Source organism: Nymphaea colorata, chromosome 7 (assembly GCF_008831285.2).
Source record: "Nymphaea colorata isolate Beijing-Zhang1983 chromosome 7, ASM883128v2, whole genome shotgun sequence".
Taxonomy (NCBI): domain Eukaryota; kingdom Viridiplantae; phylum Streptophyta; class Magnoliopsida; order Nymphaeales; family Nymphaeaceae; genus Nymphaea; species Nymphaea colorata.
This window is the reverse complement of record NC_045144.1, coordinates 16,746,784-16,769,192: the sequence shown is the minus strand read 5'-3', so window position 1 is coordinate 16,769,192 and position 22,409 is coordinate 16,746,784. Positions and strand designations below refer to the sequence as shown.

The window sequence follows — 22,409 nt, the reverse complement described above, 5'->3', positions numbered from 1 at the left end:
CTTGATCTTATGCACGCTGCCCTGTAATTCCGTTTTTCAGCAGTTTTATATTGGTTTGGCCTTTCTTATTGTTGTTGAACATTCTTTAGGGGGACACGACTATAACAAAGTGGTATCAGAGCCAGGTTAGCGCCAGGTGATTGTGTGCATTCTTATTGAAGGATGGAGTCGACCCCCACTAAGATGGTCTCTTTAAATGGGAACAATTGGACTATATTGAAAGCTAAAATGAAAGATTTGCTGTATTGTAAAGACTTGTATGCACCAATTGAAAACCAAAAGCCAGCGAATATGACAGATGAAAAATGGAAGTTATTGGATAAGAAAACCATTGGCACCATCAGACAATGGTTAGATGACTATGTTTTTCATTTGGTATCCGTAGAGACTAGTGCAAAGTCGTTATGGCAGAAGTTGCATGATCTTTACGAGAGGAAAACAGCTAAGAACAAGGCTTTCTTGATTAGGCAATTGGTAAATTTGAAACTTAGAGAGGGAAAACCAGTGTCAGAGCATTTGAATGAAGTACAAAGCATAATCAATCAGTTGTCAGCCATGAAAATGATATTAGATGATGAGTTACAGGCACTCTTATTACTCAGTTCTCTTCCCGATAGTTGGGAGACTTTAGTTGTTTCTTTGAGCAACTCCGCTCCAGATGGTGTGCTTATGATGAAGCATGTAACTAGCAGTATTCTAAATGAAGAAACAAGGAGAAAGTCTCTTGGTGCTACTAGTTCACAAGTGTTAGTGATGGGAGACCGAGGCAGACAGAAGAACCGTAACAAATGGCATGACAGGTCAAACTCTTGGTCCAATTCAAGACCCAAGATGACATGTAAATGCTTTCACTGTGGTATTCCAGGGCACAAGAAGATTGATTGCAAGAAATTTAAAGAAGAAAAAGAATAGAAAAAAAGAGTCAAGAGAATGTGAAGCCAAAAGAGTACACTGCAGTTGCTTCATATGATGAGGTAGTATTATTTTTATCTGAAGAAAATGATTGTCTCATATGATGAGGTAGTATTATTTTTATCTGAAGAAAATGATTGTCTTACAGTTCAGAATGGTGATTCTACATGGATTTTAGATACAGGGGCATCATATCATGCCACACCATGTAGAGAGTTATTCTTATCCTACAGAGCAGGTGATTTTGGAGTAGTTCACATGGGCAACAGTGACACTTCGAAGATTGTTGGGATATGAGATATTTGCATTCAGACGAGCACAGGATGCAAGTTGACTTTGAGAGATGTGAGACATGTTCCAGACTTGAGAATGAATTTGATTTCTGCATGAAGACTAAGTGAAGATGGATATTGTACTTCGTTTAGAGGTGACAAATTTCGCTCTTTGTATGGGATGAAGTCTCAAATCAGTAATGTAGATGTCAATGCAGTTACTGGTGGTACTTCATCAGATTTGTGGCATAAGAGGTTAAGTCACATGAAACAAAGAGGAATGGACTTGCTCACTAAGAAGAATTTGTTACCAAAGGCAGATGGTGCACAGATATCTCCATGTGATCATTGTTTGGTTAGTAAGTTGCATCGAGTTTCCTTTCAGTAAAAGCGCCCTTCAAAAACTAAACATGTTTTAGATTTAGTTTACTCAGATGTATGTGGATCTATAAATGTGACATCTAAAGGTGGAGCATCCTATTTTGTTACATTTATTGATGATGCATATAGGAAGGTGTGAGCCTTTACAATGAAAAGCAAAAGTGAAGTAAGTAGTATCTTCAAGACTTTTCATGCAGCGGTTGAGTGCGAGACTGGTAAGAAGATGAAGAGACTGCGTACAGATAATGGTGGTGAGTACATAGCATATTCTTTACAAGATTATTATTTAAAGCATGGTATTAGACATGAAAAGACAGTTCCTTATACTCCACAGCATAATGGAGTTGCAGAAATGATGAATAGAACAATAATTGAGAAAGTTAGAAGTTTGTTATCTAGCTCTAAGTTGCCTAAGTATTTTTGGGCAGAGGCAATGCATACTGCAGTTTATTTAATAAACAGGTCTCCTTCAGTGCCTCTAGATGGAGATATTCCACAGAGAGTTTGGTCAGATAAAGAGGTTAAATATGATCTCCTCAGAGTTTTTGGTTGCAAAGCATTTATGCATGTACTTAAAGAACATAGGACCAAACTAGATGATAAAGCTATTCCTTTAATATTTTTAGGTTATACAGATGATGAATTTGGTTACAGGTTATGGGATCCAAAGAATGACAAAATCTACAGAAGTCGTGATGTTGTCTTAAGAGAGGATCAGACTATTGAAGATATCATGGGAGACACGAAGTCATGTGTGAATGTTAGTGGTGTTCATGAGCCAACTTATGCAGAACCAGAAAAACTTTAATCTGAGCATGGTGAAACTGATGAAGATGTAGAGGAAGAGGAAAAAGAGAGAGATGAGCAGTATACAGATGGCAGCCCTATGGAGACTCAAACTGATTATGAGCATGAGTTGGAGGGGGAGTTTCCTTCACATTCAGAGCCAATTGAGGAGCAATTGGGAAGAGGTAAAAGAACACATATACCATCTACTAGATATTCTACTGATGAATATATTATGTTTACAGATAGTGGAGAGCCAGAATGCTATGCAGAGGTGTTAGATGATGTGCATAAAGATAAATGGATTAAAGCTATGAAGGATGAGATGAATTCTTTATACAAAAATCACACTTTTGATTTGATAGAGCTACCAAAAGGTAATAAAGTGTTACAGAACAAGTGGGTCTACAAGCTTAAAAATGAAGGTCAATGCAAGTTGAGATATAAAGCTCAGTTAGTGGTGAAAGGTTTTAAGCAAGAAAGAGGTATTGATTTTGATGAAATTTTTTCTCCTGTTGTTAACATGTCATCTATCAGGGTAATGCTTGGTTTGGTGGCTTGTCTAGACTTGGAGTTGGAGCAATTAAATGTAAAAACTGCTTTTCTTCATGGAGATCTAGAGGAAGAAATCTACATGACACAACCAGAAGGTTTTGTGGTTGCCAGGAAGAAACACACGGTTTGTAAGTTGAAGAAGAGCTTGTATGGACTTAAACAAGCACCTAGACAGTTGTATAAGAAATCTGATGCATTTATGATAAATCAAAAGTATCGCAGGTCAGCCATAGATCATTGTGTCTACATCAGAGTATTCTCATCAGGTAGCTTCATTATCTTGTTGTTATATGTAGATGACATGTTTATTGTTGGACAGGATTGTCAATTGATTAGCCAATTGAAGATCGATATGGGAAAGTTCTTTGATATGAAAGACTTGGGGCCAGCACAACAATTGTTAGGCATGAGGATTGTTCGTGATAGAAATGCCAAGAAGTTGTGGTTATCGTAAGAGAAATACATTGAGAAGGTGCTTAGCAAGTTCAACATGAAAGATGCCAAAACTGTAAGTACACCTTTAGCAGCACATTTTAAATTGGGAAATGAGCAATGTCCTTCTTCAGCAGATGAGAAAGAAAGAATGGAGAATGTTCCACATGCCTCCGTAGTATGGAATCTTATGTATGCTATGGTTTGCACATGCCCAGACTTGGCTTATGCAGTTGGTGTAGTTAGCAGGTTCTTGTCAAATCCAGGCAAGGAGCATTGGGCAGCAGTGAAGTGGATCCTAAGGTATATAAAAAGTACTTCCACTTATTGTTTATGTTTTGGTGAATCTAGTCCAGAGATACAAGGATTTGTTGATGCAAACATGGCAGGTGACTTGAACTCTAGGAAGTCTCTTTCTGGTTATGTTTTTACTTTTGCAGGGGGAGCTGTATCATGGCAGTCCAGGTTGCAGAAGTGTGTTGCTCTTTCCACTACAGAGGCGGAATATATTGCAGCAACTGAAGCTTGTAAAGAGTTGTTGTGGATGAAGAGTTTTCTTCATGATATAGGCTTTAGTCAGAAGACCTATGTGTTGCATTGTGATAGTCAAAGCGCTATACATTTGGCGAAGAATTCAGCGTTCCACTCAAGGACCAAGCACATTGATGTCAGATATCATTGGATTCGTGATGTGATTGAGCAAAAACTGATTCAGTTGGAGAAGATACATACAAAGAAGAATCCTGCAGATATGATGACGAAGTTTCTACCTAAAGAAAAGCATGACATGTGTAGAGACTTAGTTGGGATGACTGCCTTTAAGGCAGTGTATTAATTTTGTTCATTTTGCAGGTTTGATCCCTCTCTTGAGGCTGGAGGGGGAGTTTGTTGGGTCGGGTTCAATCTCAAGACCCGACCCGGCTCGTCACTTAAGTGACGGGCGGGAGAAAGGAAGGGCACCCAATGGTGCCCCTCCCCTCTTACGTCTCTCTCTCGTGACTCTCTCTTTTTGGGAAAAAGAGAAGGGGAAGGTTCTTGTTGCTGCTCATAGAGGAGAAGGAGAAGAGGAAGGCAAGGAGGAGAAGAATGAGAAATCGCAGCAAGGTGCGTGGGTCGATCGGCAAGCCAAGAAGAAAGAGGAAAGACAAAGAAGAAAGAGAAAATGAAGGGAGTCTTCATTGGGTGATTTCTTTCTTGAATCTTTGGGGCTCTTTCTTTCATTCGCATAAGAGAGTGTTATTGTTCTCTTGAGTTCACTGTTTTTCTTAAAACAGTAAGGATATTGTTGCTCGTGTATAGAAAGTCTCTCTTGCCCGTAGTTTTTTACTCCATTATTGGGGGTTTTTCCACGTAAATTGGTCTCCTATTTTTCTGCATTTCTAGCATATATTTTGATATATATTGCTGCAACATTGGTGTTGGAATCTTGATCTTATGCACGTTGCCCTGTAATTCCGTTTTTCAGCAGTTTTATATTGGTTTGGCCTTTTTTATTGTTGTTGAACATTCTTTTGGGGGACACGATTATAACACTAAACAGTTGTTTGACTGCATATTGCTTACATATGCAAAGGGAGAGAAGACGTTTGTGTATTTCATAAGACTTTGAAACCCTGGGGTTAAACTTGTGGTGGACTGGTACTAACTGATTAGCCAAGAATAAAAGTCACACGGAAATGCAACCCCACTTGTTATTTTTCTTTTTAATTATCGACATGACGGTTATGAACATTTTAAAGGTATCCATTTTTGGGGCTTCCAGAATTAGTCCCTGACTCTCGCCAACTGATGCATCTATGTTTCCATCAATTTTCATTTTCGAACCATCAATTTTCATGTTTCTAACATGAACATCATCAAACCATAGCTCTGTTATATATATGATAGAACTAGTACATTCATTTTGCTCTGATTTTTCTCCATTAAGAATATCTTACCTTGGTTATGCACATAGATATTCATTTAGTAAACTTTTCATGATGAAGTTCTATTAACTAGTGGGCAACTATCAAATAGGAATCTTATGTTTGAGTTCCGTTAAGGCCTTAATTAGATTATGTTAAACAATGCATCTACTAAGTTGGAACTCTTGGAATAATTTAGTACTATAAAGCATCTTTGTGTCACACTTCTTTCCTTAAGTTGATCCATCCGTTCATACGTGCAAGATTGTGCCCTTGTGTCTGTGACGCCTCTGATCTCGAGAGCTTGTGTGTTACCCTATGTACATAACATGCGTAAGTGTGAGTTGGACCCTATTATCAATACGTGAACTTTCAATATAAACCATTGTGATCGAAAATGTACAATGTGCATATTTACTCCGAACCAACCTGAGTTTGGATACCATTCTTATGCTAACTTCCTTGTAATTTTGTGTCTCTTTGGTGTCCTTGTGTATGTTGTATAACAATTTTTTATTTGTATTAATAAAAATGTTGGACGCCTTATCCTCTTGCAGGTTTGATTTGGAACATTGCATGGGCAAATCAGACGTTCTTAACATGTGTCTTATAGTGTCCGTGATAAAAGCTTGTGGGACTAAATAACGCATCATATTCATATGGCATCTCAAATAACGAAATGGGAGGGACCAAGTAACACGACATATAATATCTTAGATAAAAAGGGCACAACCAAATAACGTGTCCCATAGCGTTTGAGATACCGACAGGGGTATGAGATAACAAACTTGAGTTCTATGTTGTCTGAGATAGATACTGACAGGGGATATGAGATAACAAATTGAGTTCTATGTTGTCTGAGATAGCGACAAGGGTATGAAATATCGAAATTTGTTTTATAGCATCTAAGATAACAACAAAGGCATGAAATAATGACATGGGTCTTATAACGTCTGAGATAACAAAAAGGAGTATGAGATAATGAAACGAGTCTTATAATGTTTAAGATAACGACAATGGTATGAGATAACGAAACAGGTCTTATCTCTTATTTTTAAACATAAAAGAGTTACTTTTAAATGATTGATTATCTATAAGTTACTTGTACATAATTTTCTGCATTCTTAATCCTAAAGTTTCGAAAATCAGCTCATTTGATCTTTATGAGCACCATCAAGCTTCATTTTTCTAACATGAATATATATATATATATATATATAATACATTTCTCTTGCACTGATTTTTTCTCATTAATTGAATATTTTACATTGGTATGCACATAGATATTAATCTGGTGAAGATTTCGTGATGAAGATCCATATACCAGTGCCCAACAAGCACATGAAAACTTTATTTGATTGTAAAATTGGTGTTGTTTCAGGCTGGCTTTTGGCTGTCGAAAAAGTGATCGTAGAACAAGTCACCATCTTCGGCCCAACTCTAAGCAAGTATAGACCTAAGCTGAGTGGGTTGTTGTAACTGGACTGGGTGGGTTGGCAGCTTGGCGCTGCTTCAATTCTCCTCTTAAATAGTGCTTCTCTCAAACAATCTTGAATCAGGACTAAGTGAAACTTTGGATCTTGGAGGTCTGTGAAAGGAAGGGGAATTCGGCCCAAGTGGTGGGATTCCCTTCCACAGTCCCACTCACTTAAAACGGTGTGCTTTATTCGAGCTTTCTTTTCCAAGAAACTTACTACTATCCGCTTAACATTAAATTACAGATAACCACCTGAGATCATAAATATCACACTCTTGATTGATAGAAAATGCTTAAATACTTAAATAGACTATTTTACTATAAGGAAAAGGAAAGTTTCTTCAAAAAAATTCATAATCAATACATTTGTCGAAGTTGATTGGTCACAATTTCACATATTCTTTCTCTCATACACACATAGACTTTCATTTTCTGTCTTTTGGCAAAATCAGGAAGAAACTAACAAGAAGATATTGATTTTCAAAAAACTTTATTTACAAGCAACCGTTCTGGGGGCAAAATGGTCTTCCTAGATATATTTTTAGTATCTCCTGTTAGGCGGTGTTTGTGAATCATATTATAAACTTAAGCTTGTTATTTGCAATTTTTCAAACTTTAGGTGTTTTATAAATACCACAGAATTTGAGCATTTATTTGTAACTTTCTCCTTGTTAAAATATAGCTTGTTGTTTGCAATTTTCCAAACTTTTGGTGTTTCTGTACATCCTAGAAAAGTTATAGAGAAACAACATTCTTCTTAATTTTCTTTTCTTCGTCTTCCCATAAAAGATATATGTATCCACTATTTTCCGCCAACGATGCCTTGAGGATCGAGTAAGATGCTATACATTTTTCTTGGTTATTTAAATTTAAAAAAAAAAAAGCTGTTAACTGAATAAAAACAAACAGGCTACAATTTGTCTATGGAGAAAAAGCAAGAAGATCATCTTGGCAAGGTTGGTAGAGGCATCCCTTTTAACTTGACTATGCACTTTGCTAATTGGTGTAAGGAACTCAGTGGAACAGAATTAGATCGATCCTCGCAGATTTAGAGAATGCTAAATCTGCCTAAACTCTGTTATTGTCACATGAATCTGTTCTAGAAAATATTAAGATTCAAAAAACACTGTAACATCGGGTTCTATGAATCACACACATTTTCATTTCATCGGACATTACTCTTACCAAACGGCATGAGAGCAATTGTGCCCACCAATTTGACTACTTGGACCTAATTCAGTCTTTAACAGATTCATAATTTCTCTTAAAGTAGTAGTGTTTGAACAATGATGTTTAAATTCTTCACAATTTTATTGCAAAATTTACACAACAACAAAAGGAACCTTAAGACCAAACGGCAATATATAAAATGCCTTTTCTTTTCCCTTTCAAAGGCTGGATATATTTTTCCAGGCCCTAAGTCCACTAAATATCAATGGAACCAACTCTAAACTCTTTCTCACTTGTCCCTTGTTCATATTGTGTATCTTATTGTCTTTAATTTCTTTTTGAACGTCAAATTAGGAACCGATATAGTTATGTTGTCTTATCCCTATAATCAAGGGAGTCTTAAATTGGTCTTAGGGTTGTGGGTGGGGTAAAGTATACCCTTCAACTGCAGTGTAACAATTTCACTTTTTACAGTTTAGGTGGACAGCACTCACAGCAATCAAACAAGTGTTTTGTCTATCTAACCAGCTATGCTACGCCCTTAAAAGCAAGTACAAAATATTATCGAAAGTTAAAAATTTGTATTGTTTATTTCAGCTCTTTATAAACTTTTGTCTAAACATTGAAAAGTTGATTTTGTTTTTCCAACATAAGGAATGCATATTTTTTGTTGGGGATGTATAGACAGATGGCTGTAAGATCACACAGATGATATCATGCCAAAAGGTGCAGAGTACTGTGCAGTTCGGTATAAAGTTATACTGCTGCTGTAAGAGGAACTCATAAGAGCAATTAGCACAAAAACCACAACCTTGTCCCAACTTAGAATGACATGGGTATTCAGTAATGTTCAGTTGTATCTTTGGACACACTTGAGTAATTTTTTAGATCGAAACTATTGCTTGATTTAATTTTTCGTAACTCATGTGTTTGGTTTTTAGAGTTATTTTTTATTAACATAACATAATGTTTATATTTATATCATTTGTTTATTTAAATGTGGTTTTGATTTTAATTTTTTATTATATATATATGGTCTATTCCTGTACCCATATTTTTAAAAATTAGCAAATTACGATTGGTTGGTGCTCAGTTGAATCTCAAGGGGGGCCTACATAAAGTTTCCTGTCACAACGTTTTCCGTTGCTCATCTTAATACCTGCCGTTCATCTCATCATCCAACGGCCCCAAAAGAATTTGTTTGAATTGAAGGCCATTGGAGTTTGGACTCCACAGTCCACACTCCCCACACCCATCCCCTCCCGCGCTCGTACCTCCGATGCATGCCTCGTGCGCTTCCCCACCGCTTCCCCCAGATCTGCCCCCGCCATCGCCGGAGGTGAAGAGGCAATGCCTGAAGCTGCTCCGGCAATACAACAGCGTGCGCCAGCTCCGGCAGATCCATGCCTACATGCTCCGGACGGGCGTCTCCGACGACGCCTTCTCCGCCAGCCGCCTCCTCTACTTCTCCTCCCTGGCGGATCTCAGCTACGCCTCGGCAGTCCACGCCCACATACCCCACCGCAACACCTTCTCCTGGAACGCCCTCATCCGCGCTCACGCCCACTCCAACTCCCCCTTTGCCAAGCAAGAAGCGATACTTCTCTACGACCGCATGCTGCGAGACGGCTGCTGCTTTGACAAATTTTCATTTCCTTTCGTCCTCAAGGCGTGTGCCTTCCTTTTCGCTGCATCCGAGGGCTCGCAGCTCCACGCCCAAATTTTAAAGGCGGGTTTCGGTGACGACGTCTTCGCGAACAACAGTCTGATTCATATGTATGCGACTTGTGGGTTAATTCCGGCGGCACGCATACTGTTTGACAAAATGCCTGAGAGAAGCCTCGTCTCTTGGAACGTTGTCATTGAAGGGTACGTGCTGGAGGGTCAGTTTGATGAGGCTCTGCAGCTCTTCAAGAGGATGCAGCTTGATGGGAGCGGTGACTCTGCGGGCACGCCGGATAGGTACACCATGCAGAGCGTCGTGTCTGCTTGCGGCGCACTGGGGGCGCTGGCGTTGGGGATGTGGGCGCATTGTTCTGTGGTCAGGAAAGGTGTGCAGGTTGGTATTCTAATGGAGAATGCGCTTGTTGAGATGTATTCGAAGTGCGGCTGCCTGGTTATGGCTCGCCAAGTCTTCGATAACATGTTAGAGCGCGACGTTTCGACGTTTAATGCCATGATTTTTGGATTAGCTATGCATGGCCATGGGAAGGAAGCCATCGAAGTTTTCGCTGCCATGAAAGTTGTGGGAGTGAAGCCGAACAGCATTACTTTCGTGGGTATTTTGAGTGCTTGCAGTCATGCAGGCATGATTGATGATGGTAGGAAGTATTTCGATTGCATGACTAAGGACTATGACATTGAACGGCGGATTGAGCACTATGGCTGCATGGTTGATCTTTTAGGACGATCTGGCTGCCTTAACGAGGCTGCGAGGCTCATCTCCAGTATGCCTGTAGAGCCAGATGCAGCAATATGGAGGAGCATGCTCAATGCTTGCTGCAGGAACAATGCCGGCTTAGAGTACAGTGAGCTTGCAGCAAAACGGATTCTCGAGTTGGAAGATGATTCCAGCGGGGCTTTTGTATTGCTTTCTAAAGCATATGCCTCTAGGAGCCGGTGGTTTGATGTCGGTGCAGTGAGAAAGGTGATGGCTGGTAGAGGAATAACAAAGCAGCCAGGTTGTAGTTCAATCGAGATCGATGGGATTGTTAATGAATTTTTAGCAGGAGATAGCACACATCCTCAGTCAGAACAGATATACAAGAAGCTGGATCTTATCGATGACAGACTGAACTCTGTTGGTTATGTTCCTGATCGAACACAAGCAGTCATGGTTGACGAGTACGATCATGTTAAAGGGGATTCACTAAGGCTACATAGTGAGAGGCTTGCAATTGCTTTTGGACTTCTTAACAGGAAACAAAACGTGCCAATTCGGATTATGAAAAATCTTCGTGTATGTGGTGATTGCCACCATGCTGCTAAATTGATATCTGACCTGTTTAATGTGGAGATAATTATGAGAGACCGTGTTCGATTTCACCATTTTAAGGCCGGATCATGTTCTTGTATGGACTACTGGTGATACTTCACGTTGTATTATAGCAATAGGTCCGTATAGTACCATTAGTTGGTCGATAAATGTAAATGGAAATTGATTCAACGTTGCATTATATTGCAAGCAGTTACACTGGAAATGCTGTGAGATCAGGGTGATAGCCAGGGCAGCCTGGTTAATGGGAAGATTTAGCAAAAACATTAAGCTAGGAACAAAGGGCCAATGACCATCACGGATCAGTAAATGCGCATGTGCAGGGAACTTTGTCTGTTTTTCGGCTTACTGGACTTCATATTGAATTGTAAAGATCAAGGCTTTTTCTTCAGTCTGGGCAAGGAATTTGGTGGCTTCCTTAATATAACAGGGAACGAGGCAAATTGAAGGGAATCCTTTGAAGTTTTGATTGATTCCTGCATATCGCTTTGCGAGCATAGACTTGAAGTTCTTCAGCCTGCAAATTAAGATAAGTACTGGTTTAGATAAGATGGTATGGCTTCGGACATGGTAAGTTAAAAAGGATGGTGCAGGAGTGTAGCAAAGCAGTTCGTAAGTACATAACTTCATATATAATAATGCATCAAGCAATGGACGCTTAAACTAATTTGGAAACATTGCTTATTAACAAAAATAATCACAATTATAGTTCTTTCTTGTCCGCCTCCTCCACATCCTCTTTCTCTTCCTTCTCTAACTCCTCTGAAACATTGTAATATGGTGGAGCAAAAGGACCGTATAATTCTAAATTAAGAAATTTTTTTCTAGGCTGAATTATTCAATATTCACATCTCAATACTTGGTGTTTCCTATCCTACAATAAAACCCGCATAATATAATTGCTGCAAATTCATAGAAGCATATAATTAAGAGAAGCATATAAATCAAATAAAGCATATATTCATCTTACCTACATTTATTTTTTCTTCGTGAAAGACGTTAAATAGCGTTTTGATTGCACCCTTTGAAGACGGTGTTTTGTGGAAACCATGTTCTGGAGAAAATGCTTTTCTAAGTAGTTTTTAACAACTGCTTTTGGTGTTTGCCTCGCATGCTTTTGGTGTTTGCCTCGCATGCCAAAAACTCATGTTTACAAACAGGCCCTTTGTAAAAAGAATGAATTTTTTATAAAACTGGCAAGGAAGGTGAGAGAAGCAAAACATGTCTCAGTAACTCGTAACAATTTCATATCACTATGTTTATTTATAAATAGAATATGCACCTGGGTAATAATTAACTACGAAATGTCTGACACCTATAACGTTCCCTCCTAGGTTCTTCAATCAATGAACACAATTTGTATGCATGAGGATATTGTTCTTTATTTGGCACATTGCATATACTTTTTTGATCAAACTTTAGACCATCGGCCACACAAATATGTCCAAAAATATTCCTCACTACTACCAGTAGCTTCGAATATATGTTAATTATGTACAATTATCTATGCAACAATTTGCTTTTCCACTTCTTCAATCAAAGCTGGAAAGTGAGAACACTTTCAATTTATTTTAGACTGTCATACTAGTTAGTTACATCTATTTCCTAATTTAACAAGACTGACTCATTTGTTGAAGTTGCAATAAAATTATTAAGAGGGTGTTTTTGTCTGTCCAACCATGATGTACAATAGAAACCTGATTTTAATTACTTTTATGTAAGAATTGAATAGTCTAATCTAATTTTCCAGATGATCCTTTCCTTATTGTAGAGTTAGAGTTCAAAGCTTGTCTACAAACAACAAAATTGATACTTAATAACTAACAAGCTATGATTTTATCTATCATTTCAAAAATTTAAAAGAAAAAGGTAAATTCCTATTTGTAAAGCTAAGGTGCCCAAACTTTTTTAAGAATTCCTTGTACTTAGACCACACATACAAGTAATTAGTGCCATACTTTGATCCATTATTTGTGGCCAACCAAGTCCCGCACCATATATAGGGTGTTTCAAAGTATTCATCCACTCACAGGATCTAATGTGGATGTGACGTACAATGCTTTTGACAAAAGATACATGGTAAAATTTATTATTCATCAAACTAAGTATCTTAAGTTGGACCTAAGACCCACATTTCACATCCTTACTTTACTCCTTTGGTTTGAGAAAAGGTCGGATTTAAGATCGGAGGGGTGAGGATTTGATCTTAAAATTCACGGTTCTCAAATCTTAAGAATTTCAGATCCGAGGTTATCAAATGTTCATGGAGTCACACATCAATCTGAACTAAACCATTTACTTAGCTTACGGACTACAGTGGTTTCAGGCTCATATACAGAAATCCTCCTATCTAAAAGATTGGTGCACCTACTGATAGACGAACCCAGCAAGCGAATCACCACTTGAGTTTCCCTTTTCTCGGTTTTTCATAACTATTAGAATAGGCTTGAATAAGCTGAATTGAATAAAATTAGTTGTTCATTAGCAAACGATTCGATTCCATGGGAGATTCAAAGTGCCACGTGTCATGTGTTATCTAATTTTTAATATATTTAAGTTTTCTTCTTCTTAATTACTTTCATATATTTTCTTTACTTTTGTACCGAAATTAATTTTTAAAATTTGGCCAATTCATCACTGATTAAATGTATACCGATGAATCTGCAATATTGTAATTAGAATGATTGTATATGCTCCATCACAGCCTATGCTTCGTCACCTTAACCTTGGTACCAGGCTCAGATCGAAAAGGTATCCTATATCTGATATAAACTACTTATATCATATTTATTTTTGTTAGAACATAGTAAAACCAATTTATTGAACCTAATGCCAAGTTTTCATTCTATCCATCCGGAGAGTAAAATTTTTTACTAGGTCACCAAATCTAAGTTACTCAGAAACCATTTTGCAAAGCCAAGTTTTCACATATCCAATGAGCGAAATTTTTTCATCAAGTTGGAAAGACTACGTCTTCCTCTACTCTAAAACCAGATCACAAACCAAGTTTACCTATAAACAGGTACTTTTACCTTCACAAATATTTGAAAGTTAAAACCATGTCAGGTGCATTTAGGAAGCGATACCTGAGAAGGACAAGGAGGCCATGGTCTTGTTTTCTGAGGCTCATGAAAAGCAGAAAACATAAACAAACCCAAAGGAAAGTTTACTCTAATAGGTAAAATTCAAGTTGTACCAAACAGACAAGACTAGCTTTGAAGAACAAACTTAGCTAGTCTTTTCTTGCAAAACCATACAAAGGTAACTTTAAACTCTTATTTTAATTTTTACATGAATGGCGACGAGATTGGTGTATCCTAACCGAAGTTGTAGTGCTTATCAACCGCCTGAGAAACATCCCAGGTACACTTCATCCCCTTTGGAAATACAACAAGATCACCTGCCCCAATCTCCACATAGTCGTCATGCCCATCGGGGTACACCTTGACCTTGCCTTCTAAAACGTAGCATGTCTCCCTGTCTGTGTACGTCCAAGGGAACTTGCTGGGAGGACAACCCCACCTAAACCATAAACCACAAGAGACATTACCAAACTGAAACAGCAGATCTAAAAGCATAATTGCATTTTGAAAAGCTTGGTGACGGCTCTGCTACATATCCTATCCGCTGCAGATGTTGCATGAGACAATGAGTACAAACAAAAACTCTCATCAAGTTACAGAGAGAACTTCCTGTTCAAAATGGTAACACTTTCAATCTGAAAAAGGCAGGAATAGTTGAACACAGCATGACAAAATGATCCTGCTTCGATAAGGTGGTGTATCGCAGTTTCAGTTCCTCCAAGCTAAACATGTTCAAAAGTATGGAAGAATCAAGAATGAATCACGAGAACAAGTGAATTCCAGAGTAAACGGTGGCATTATCAAGTGACTGCAAATACTTTCACGTAATAAGTGCTTGGTCACCACCTACTTGATATGTCTACATGCAAATACGCAATAGATGATCATATTTTCTCGCACTCCACTATAATCAAGAAGAGGATGCATCTTTCCAATGAACAAAAACGCAGAATCGAGGAGTTCATTCATTCTCATTGTGAAAGAGCATATTTCCATGTAAGCTTAAAATGGCAGATGCGATTTTACGAGATCCAGTCAAAAAAACTGAGTATATGAATTGTCCTATAACTTACATTAAGCGCTACCAATTTGAGTTTGTTGGTGCTTCGGCGGATTTCATATCTCAATTCTCAAGGATATCAAGGTTAGGTAGCGGAACTTCCAAATCGCATGTTCTTACAGTTCAAACCCCAGTTTATTAATGTCACATATGCCTTGCGTCCTCCAATCAGAATCAGGACCACGATCTTCGCAGAAGAAAAGACCAGAATCACTCGTCAACCGCACTTTCACAGTGACTAATAATCAGGATCATGTATCGTCCGTCCTCAACATTCTTTGAGAATTACTTCTCTTACAACTTGGGTAAGTCTAGAGTTAGACAGAGATTCTGCATTACCAAGGAACTAAACAGAGTTTCTGCGACTAGGAGAACTGGGATGAATTGACTATCTGATGATTCACCAGGAAAGGGTAGTCCCTATTCAATCAATAAGGAAGGAGAAGCCAAAGAACCACCACAGGGAAGGAGTTTGCAGGGATTGGTCTCCACCAAAATAACAAACCCAAGAACCCAAAGGGCATCTGCCACCAGTTAAAACTACTAAGATCCCACCAAAATCCCCTCTTAGAAACGTCAATACTCTTACTTCCACAGTTCCACCCTACCAGAAAGAAAGTTCTGATATGAATCGTCCTTAGAAATCATCCTATTTTCAAGGAAAACAAAGAGCGCAGAACGGAATCTAGAGAGAGAGATAGAGAGTTACTTGGGCCACTTCCGGACGCCCAGCTCGGAGAGTCTGGATTCAGGAGGACTGCGCTCAATCTTGACCCCCAACTTCTCGGTTGCCATTGGAGCCGCCTCCGCCCTCGCCTGCCGTCTCAGAACCAAACGGACCTCACTCCTGCTTCTCACGCCTCCACCAACAGGGATTGATGGGCTCCAGAGAGTTGTGAAAGCGGCGACGGCCATTCTCTTTGAAAAGAAATAACCCCGGACAGGCCCCCCTGACACAATCCAGTGCGTGTAGAATAACGGGGCTACGGTTTTTCCCATGCGGCACGCCCCACGATCGAACCAACCGGTTGCCACTCGTTTCTTATCTCGAATCACTTCTTCTCTGCCTCTACCATTGTTGTTCAAACGTTGAAGTCGGTTTTCCCGATCGAAATGGTCAGCAAAAGATTCAAAAAATCAGCTGAACTGGATGAGAAACAAGCATCGCGACCATCGCAAAATTTACATTTTTTTAATTTAGAGTGGAAGCAAAAGGGTCAAAAGAAAAAATGATAGCATAAAAGCATTAATTTATCCGACCCTTCTCCAGTAAAAGAGATCGGTATCAACAAGAAACGGTACCATTCGATCTTAATCGGCTGATTCCCTCCCGATTCTGGCAAACTAAACTGGTTTATACTGTCTCTTCCTATTTCTCAATCGGGACATAAATTTTTGAATCTCATACCTTTAGATTCTTTCAGCACATGCATATTTCGAAGTCCAGCCGGACTTGATATCTTTGGTTGTCGAAGAGTCCTTCGAACTTGTAATTTATACTGAGAAAATTTTGCATGTTAACTGAAGCGGAAGGAGGTGTGGCTATGTGGGCAGGGCAATTATTCATTGAGAGCACACACAAAAATATATTTTTGAATTTTTGTATTGATATTTTTGACTATTTTTTTTATTTACATATGAATGCCAGTTCAAGATTAAAAATTTTATACTTAGTGTCCCTTGGTTAGAATTTTCTAAGCCTGCTTCGGATGTTAAAAAAGAAAATAACCAACGTAAAACCGCAAAATGGAAATTAGATTGGCCATGTTTTTTTAAGAATCAAAATGTTTTTTTCACAAAAAAACCAAGATGTGATATTATACCGTAAGAAAAAAAAAAACACTAAAATTAATTGTTACAACTTACAAGAGCCATGTCAATTTACTTTTACATGCTAGTTTTTGCCATTTGGAATACAACTGAAATGGCGTATCACGTAACTTTCCTTTACTTGCTATCTCATTCGACATGAAATTCAAATGTACCAGCAGCCAGATGTTGTTGATGGTTTTTTTCACAAAAAAACCAAGATGTGATATTATACCGTAAGAAAAAAAAACACTAAAATTAATTGTTACAACTTACAAGAGCCATGTCAATTTACTTTTACATGCTAGTTTTTGCCATTTGGAATACAACTGAAATGGCGTATCACGTAACTTTCCTTTACTTGCTATCTCATTCGACATGAAATTCAAATGTACCAGCAGCCAGATGTTGTTGATGGTACTTAAATACAACATAAACTGTCTCTATAAATACCATAAACTGTTATTATATTATAAATTTTTGCTAATGTTTCCATTTCATGTTGTTTAGAAAGCCTTTTAATATTTTTTCATCTGTCAACATCAAACTGCCAGCTGATTTTAGTTCCTCCAAATTCAATATGTTCTGTTTTGTTTAGCGACTCATATAGTTTGTTGTGCACCTATGTGAAAAGCTACTCTTAGACATTGTTTCAACTATTGATTTCAACTATATCTGATCATAGTCCTATTTTGCTTTTCATATCTAAGCGCAGGTTGACTACATGGGGTTGTACCCCTTTCCGTCATTTCCAATATTGGCAAGATAGGGTCGGGTATAGTGACCAAGTTGCTTCAGCCTGCGCAGTGGACAAAAGGGGCTGCGCCATGATTAAACTCATACATAAATTGGAGGCAACCAGGGACAAGCTTAAGTCCTGGTGCAAGGGCGGAGCCAATGATCTTCCCCGCCAAATAGGAGAGATTAAGTCCAAAATCAGACTCCTCCAGTCCCTTAGTGAACGTGGCCAATTAGAGGCAATTGAGCATGAATGCAACCTCAAGCGAGATCTTACCAACCTTATGCTCTTAGAAGAACATTTGTGGCGCCAGAAATCTAGAATCAAATGGATGAGGGATGGTGACCGTAATACCAAATTCTTTCAAGGAATTGCCAATGGGAGGAGACGCAGGAACAAGATTGATACCATCTCCCTCGAGGGACAGATCCTAACGCCTGACATTTTCTCATCCTGCACAGACTTCTTTGTCGATCTGTTAGGGACCTCCCATGGAGACGGGCGCCTTCCACATTCCCTAGCTCCAGGCCCCACAGCACTCCGGAGGAGAATGCTGAACTTTTGAAACCTCCTACTGCTGCAGAAATCCAGTGGGCAGTGATGGAGGCTGATAAGGATTCCGCACGTGGCCCTGACGGGTTCGGTAACAGTTTCTTTCAGAGTAACTGGATAACTGTATAGGAGGCAGTAGCAAGGGCAATACGTGGATTCTTTCACCTCTTGCCTAAGGAGCATGGCGCCACACAGGTGGACAAATTTCGACCTATTTCTCTTTGCACCAGCATTTTGAAATTCATAACTAGGATTATGGTCCAACTCATGCGGCCTATCCTGACCAGGATTATATCCAAAAACCAATGCGCTTTTTTGCCCGGAAGATGTATCCAAGAGAGCTTTCTCCTCAGTCAAGAAATAGTTCACGTTTTTCAAAATAGTAAGAAGCAAGCAGCTTGCGTAAAGATTGATTTAAGCAAGGCTTATGACAAAGTCAACTGGGACTTCTTGAAGGCCGCCCTCTGCCATCTTGGGTTTCATGACCTATGGATACATAAAATTATGACTATTGTTACTGTAGCGCTCGGCTCTTGTAGGTCGGATCGGGTCAGGGTCCAGACCCGGACCCGAACTCCTCGTGCGACGGGAGCCCGACACCGCCCTCTTCTCCCTTGTTTCTCCTTCTCCCTCGCCTTTCCCCTCTTTTCCCTTGTCTTTCCCCTGGAGGTCTCCCGTGCCGGCGCAGAGAAGAAGAAGGTGACGGAGGTGGTGCAGCGGCGACGAGGACGGCGGCAGCTCGTGGGTAAGCTCTTTCTCTCGCCCTCTCTGTTTGCCTCTCCCCTCCCTGTCCCTCCTGCGCAGCCTCCTCTGCTCTCTGCCAGTGCCCTCCCTCTGCTCATACGATTCCCCTTTCCCTTCCTTCTCTGCTCGAGCTCCTTCCCCGTCCCTTCTGTCTCCTCCTCGCCATCTCCCCCATTTCCCCCTCTCTTGCTTTCCCTCTTGGCACCCTCTCGCCTCCCTTGCGCTCTCTCTTCTCTGCCCGTTTCCTTCTGTCAGCACCTGCCCTCTCTCTCCTCTCACACGCTCTCACCCTCACTGCCTTCGTTTTCCTTTTTTTTTGTATGGCAGACCCCTCCCTTGAGGCCCCTTTTCACTAATTTTGTTTATATTGTGGGTTTGGTCGATTTGCAGCTAGGGGAACGTATTCTTCCCCTCATAGCAACGACTAGGTGGTGGAGTCTTAGCACGATTTTTGCCGTTTGGGGATCGTTTGAGCGCTTGGGGTGGCTGTCGAAGGCGTTGCAGCAGTTTGGACTTTTGATTTGGGGTGAGCTAGACTTAATCAAGCTCAAATTATTGAATGTTATCTTTAAAGCATGTATAACTATTGTTTGAGCATGCTAGAGCTTAGAATTGAATATTTGGGACACATGTTAGTGATTTCGTTTTTTGGGGAAAGCTTAAGATTTTGTTGGAAACCGAAGATTCATATATTGGATGATCATTTAAGCATGATGGATTAATTTTCGAAGCATTATGAGAAGCTTGGTAGAGTTTGTGATGTTGTGGGGAAGATTTAGGACCGTTTTAGTGAGCTTGTAGCACGCGTTTTTGTGAACGGATGCATCTTGGAGTTAAATAGAGATAACGTACATAAGTTGGATGTATCTTTGGGGTTGACGCCTTGATTAAAGAAAAAGAAAGTTTTGAGAAAGGCGTTAGTGATAGATGGATTGATGGCTTTGAGTTTTGACCTCTGTTGGCACTACTAGAAGTTGGGAAGTGACCTATTGGAGAACTTGTGGGTTGACCCTACCCGTCGACACCCTCTTGAGGCGATGACACGTGTCTCAATGATTTTGTTTTGTTTTTGTTTGAATTGTTGAGGTATGTAGTAGGAATCTTATCTTGTGTTTGTGTCTGCAGGTACACCGGGTACGTCCCGTCGACCTTGAGCTACCGGATTCGAAGCTTGAGGCATTTTGAAGATTCTTGTGAACGCGCCACAGGTATGGCGACATTCCAGGCAAATCCCTGCCTGGGCAAGGGTGTGAATGTGTGTTCCTAGGATCATGGGATCCTAGGATTTGTGATGTGAATTGATTGATTGTTCCGTGAATGAATGTGTGTATGCATGTACATGAATTGATATAAGATATGAATTGTTTTGAAAGGCTTATAGTAATTGTTTTGGAAATGTTACGCATTTGCATGTGCATGCTATAATTGATAACTGTTTAGGACAGATGAGGCGGGGTATCGAGTCGAGTGTCTCCTTGACCCCAATTGTGCATTAGAAAGCATCCTAGAATGATAACTGCATAGGACAGCTAGGAGCCCACCACAAATTGAGACTACTCTCTGTGGTTTGGCTAAGTTTTCAAAGATGTGATTGTTATGATAATGAATGTGAATGTTATGTTTATTGAATACACATTGCTGCGGGCAATGATGCAAATGATTGCACAGAGGGTAGTTGTACCCATATTGTTATGACGGCTAGCCAAAACTATTGTGGTTATGTGTAACCCTCGTGTGGAGGCAATTGGAGGTGTGGGTTCACTCGTGAAGTGAACCAACCTCAGGAGCTAGCCAGTTAATTGTGTTTGTGCAAGTATAAGTATAAGAATGAAAGAATAAGAGATGAGAGGCCAGTGGGATGTGACTATGTGTTTGGGAGTTGTCCCGCTTTTGCCACTGGTCTCGCCTGTTCGGAGCGCATGCGGTGCAAGGCCCCAGGGTACTGTTGTGTGATGTGTTCGGAACGTAGGCTCCCGCCTTTCCAACCTGGGTGTCCTAGAGAAGGCTGAGTATCTCTCCTTGGAATTCACACATCCATGGATGAGTGCTCTACCGCTGCAGCGGATAGATGGATCCATACTGTTCTGGGCCACCACGAGGGTTGTCTCTCGGCTGTGGGCCGCCCGCGGTGTGCACATGTCTGTGTTTGCACCCACAGGGAACTGTAAATTTGCTTATACTAATGAAACTGAAATGTATGTAATTGAAATGTATAGGATTGTTGTACATGTGACTGTTGTGCTTATGAATGCAAGTGACATGTTGAGAATGCCTTGCATGTGATTGAAATTATGTTATTGTAGCCATTGAGTGGCCTCTGTATGTCGTGTCTTGACACAACATAATGATAGATTGTTCTGATGTTTGCTTGTAATTGTGCCCTACTTAAGAGAGTTTGGACTTTTCCTGGCTTGTTGCCATACTGCGAAGGCTAAGCCTTCAGTTGTTTCTTTTTTTTAGGTTTTGGCGGATCCGGGGCAGCAGACTGAGCAGATGGCTACACTCACATCCTATTGGAGAGGTTTTGGGTTTGGTTTTTGTAGTGCCGGCACGTCTGGTTTTGGTTTTCAGTGATGCCTTGTTTTTTATTAGGCATTGATGTTATGATTTTGAGGCATTTTTGTCAAATGTACAGTTGAACTAAAATGCTATATAATGGAAAGGTTGCCCCATTGTTTTGAATTGCTTGGCTCATTTCTTTTGAACTGTTGTGTAGTCACACCTCGATGTTGGATGTTAGAAAAAAAAATGTTAGTGTCAAAAAGGTTGGTGTGTGACAGTTACCACTGTCAAATCAGCTCTTCTCATCAACGACAAAGAAGGGACTTGGTTTGAACATAAGAGAGGACTCAGGCAGGGGGATCCACTCTCCCCTTACTTCTTTATCTCTATCATGGAAATGCTCACTCACAGTATCCAAGCGCACATTATCAGTAAGCAAGTTAAAATCCCTTCCATGGGGGCTGGTCCTACCTCCCCTTTCTCCACGTTATATGCAGATGACATCATCTTCTTCATTGATGGGAGGCTCCACAACTTTCGCCATCTGAAAGTGTGTCTAGATGAGTTCCTTTCTTGCTCCGGCCTGGTTATGAATCCTGCCAAAACAACTGTCCTCCCATTCAACATGGACAGCCAGGTACTATATCAAATAGAACATGATATGGGTTGGCGTCAAGGTCAGATCCCTACTATCTATCTTGGTATTCCCCTTCAGACGAAAGACTTGACTGAAGTTCAATGCAGGCAGCCTACTCTTCATGCTTCCCAAAAGCTCGCACCTTGGAAGCAAAAATGTCTCTCTTTTACAGGCCGATTGAGCTTAATCAAGCATGTTCTCTCGTTGGTACCGAGTTATTGGAGTTTAGTTGCCAAACTCCCTGCGACCACCTATAAACAACTGAATAAGATGGTTGCTGATTTTCTTTGGGGCGATATGGCAGACTGTAAGAGCTACCATCGTATAAGCTGGTCCACCCTTTGCCTTCCAAAATCAGATGGAGGCATTGGCATCAGGGACATCAGGGAAACGAACACG

General features: G+C 40.0%; 2 protein-coding genes across 2 annotated transcripts; one reads left to right on the top strand and one right to left on the bottom strand.

The window, feature by feature from the left end:
• The first annotated feature begins 9,140 nt into the window (after positions 1 to 9,140).
• LOC116257337 (pentatricopeptide repeat-containing protein At1g59720, chloroplastic/mitochondrial) lies at positions 9,141 to 11,275 on the top strand. The gene has a single exon (XM_031633961.2). The coding sequence runs from the start codon at positions 9,169 to 9,171 to the stop codon at positions 10,975 to 10,977; it is 1,809 nt and encodes a 602-aa protein (XP_031489821.1). The 5' UTR covers positions 9,141 to 9,168; the 3' UTR covers positions 10,978 to 11,275.
• A 2,754-nt stretch (positions 11,276 to 14,029) lies between these two features.
• On the bottom strand, positions 14,030 to 16,106 carry LOC116257295 (uncharacterized). Its single transcript, XM_031633908.2, has 2 exons — positions 15,737 to 16,106; positions 14,030 to 14,406 (listed from the first exon to the last, which is right to left on the bottom strand). Exons 1-2 carry the CDS (start codon positions 16,024 to 16,026, stop codon positions 14,202 to 14,204), a joined length of 495 nt encoding a protein of 164 aa, XP_031489768.1. The 5' UTR covers positions 16,027 to 16,106; the 3' UTR covers positions 14,030 to 14,201.
• Positions 16,107 to 22,409: the final 6,303 nt, after the last annotated feature.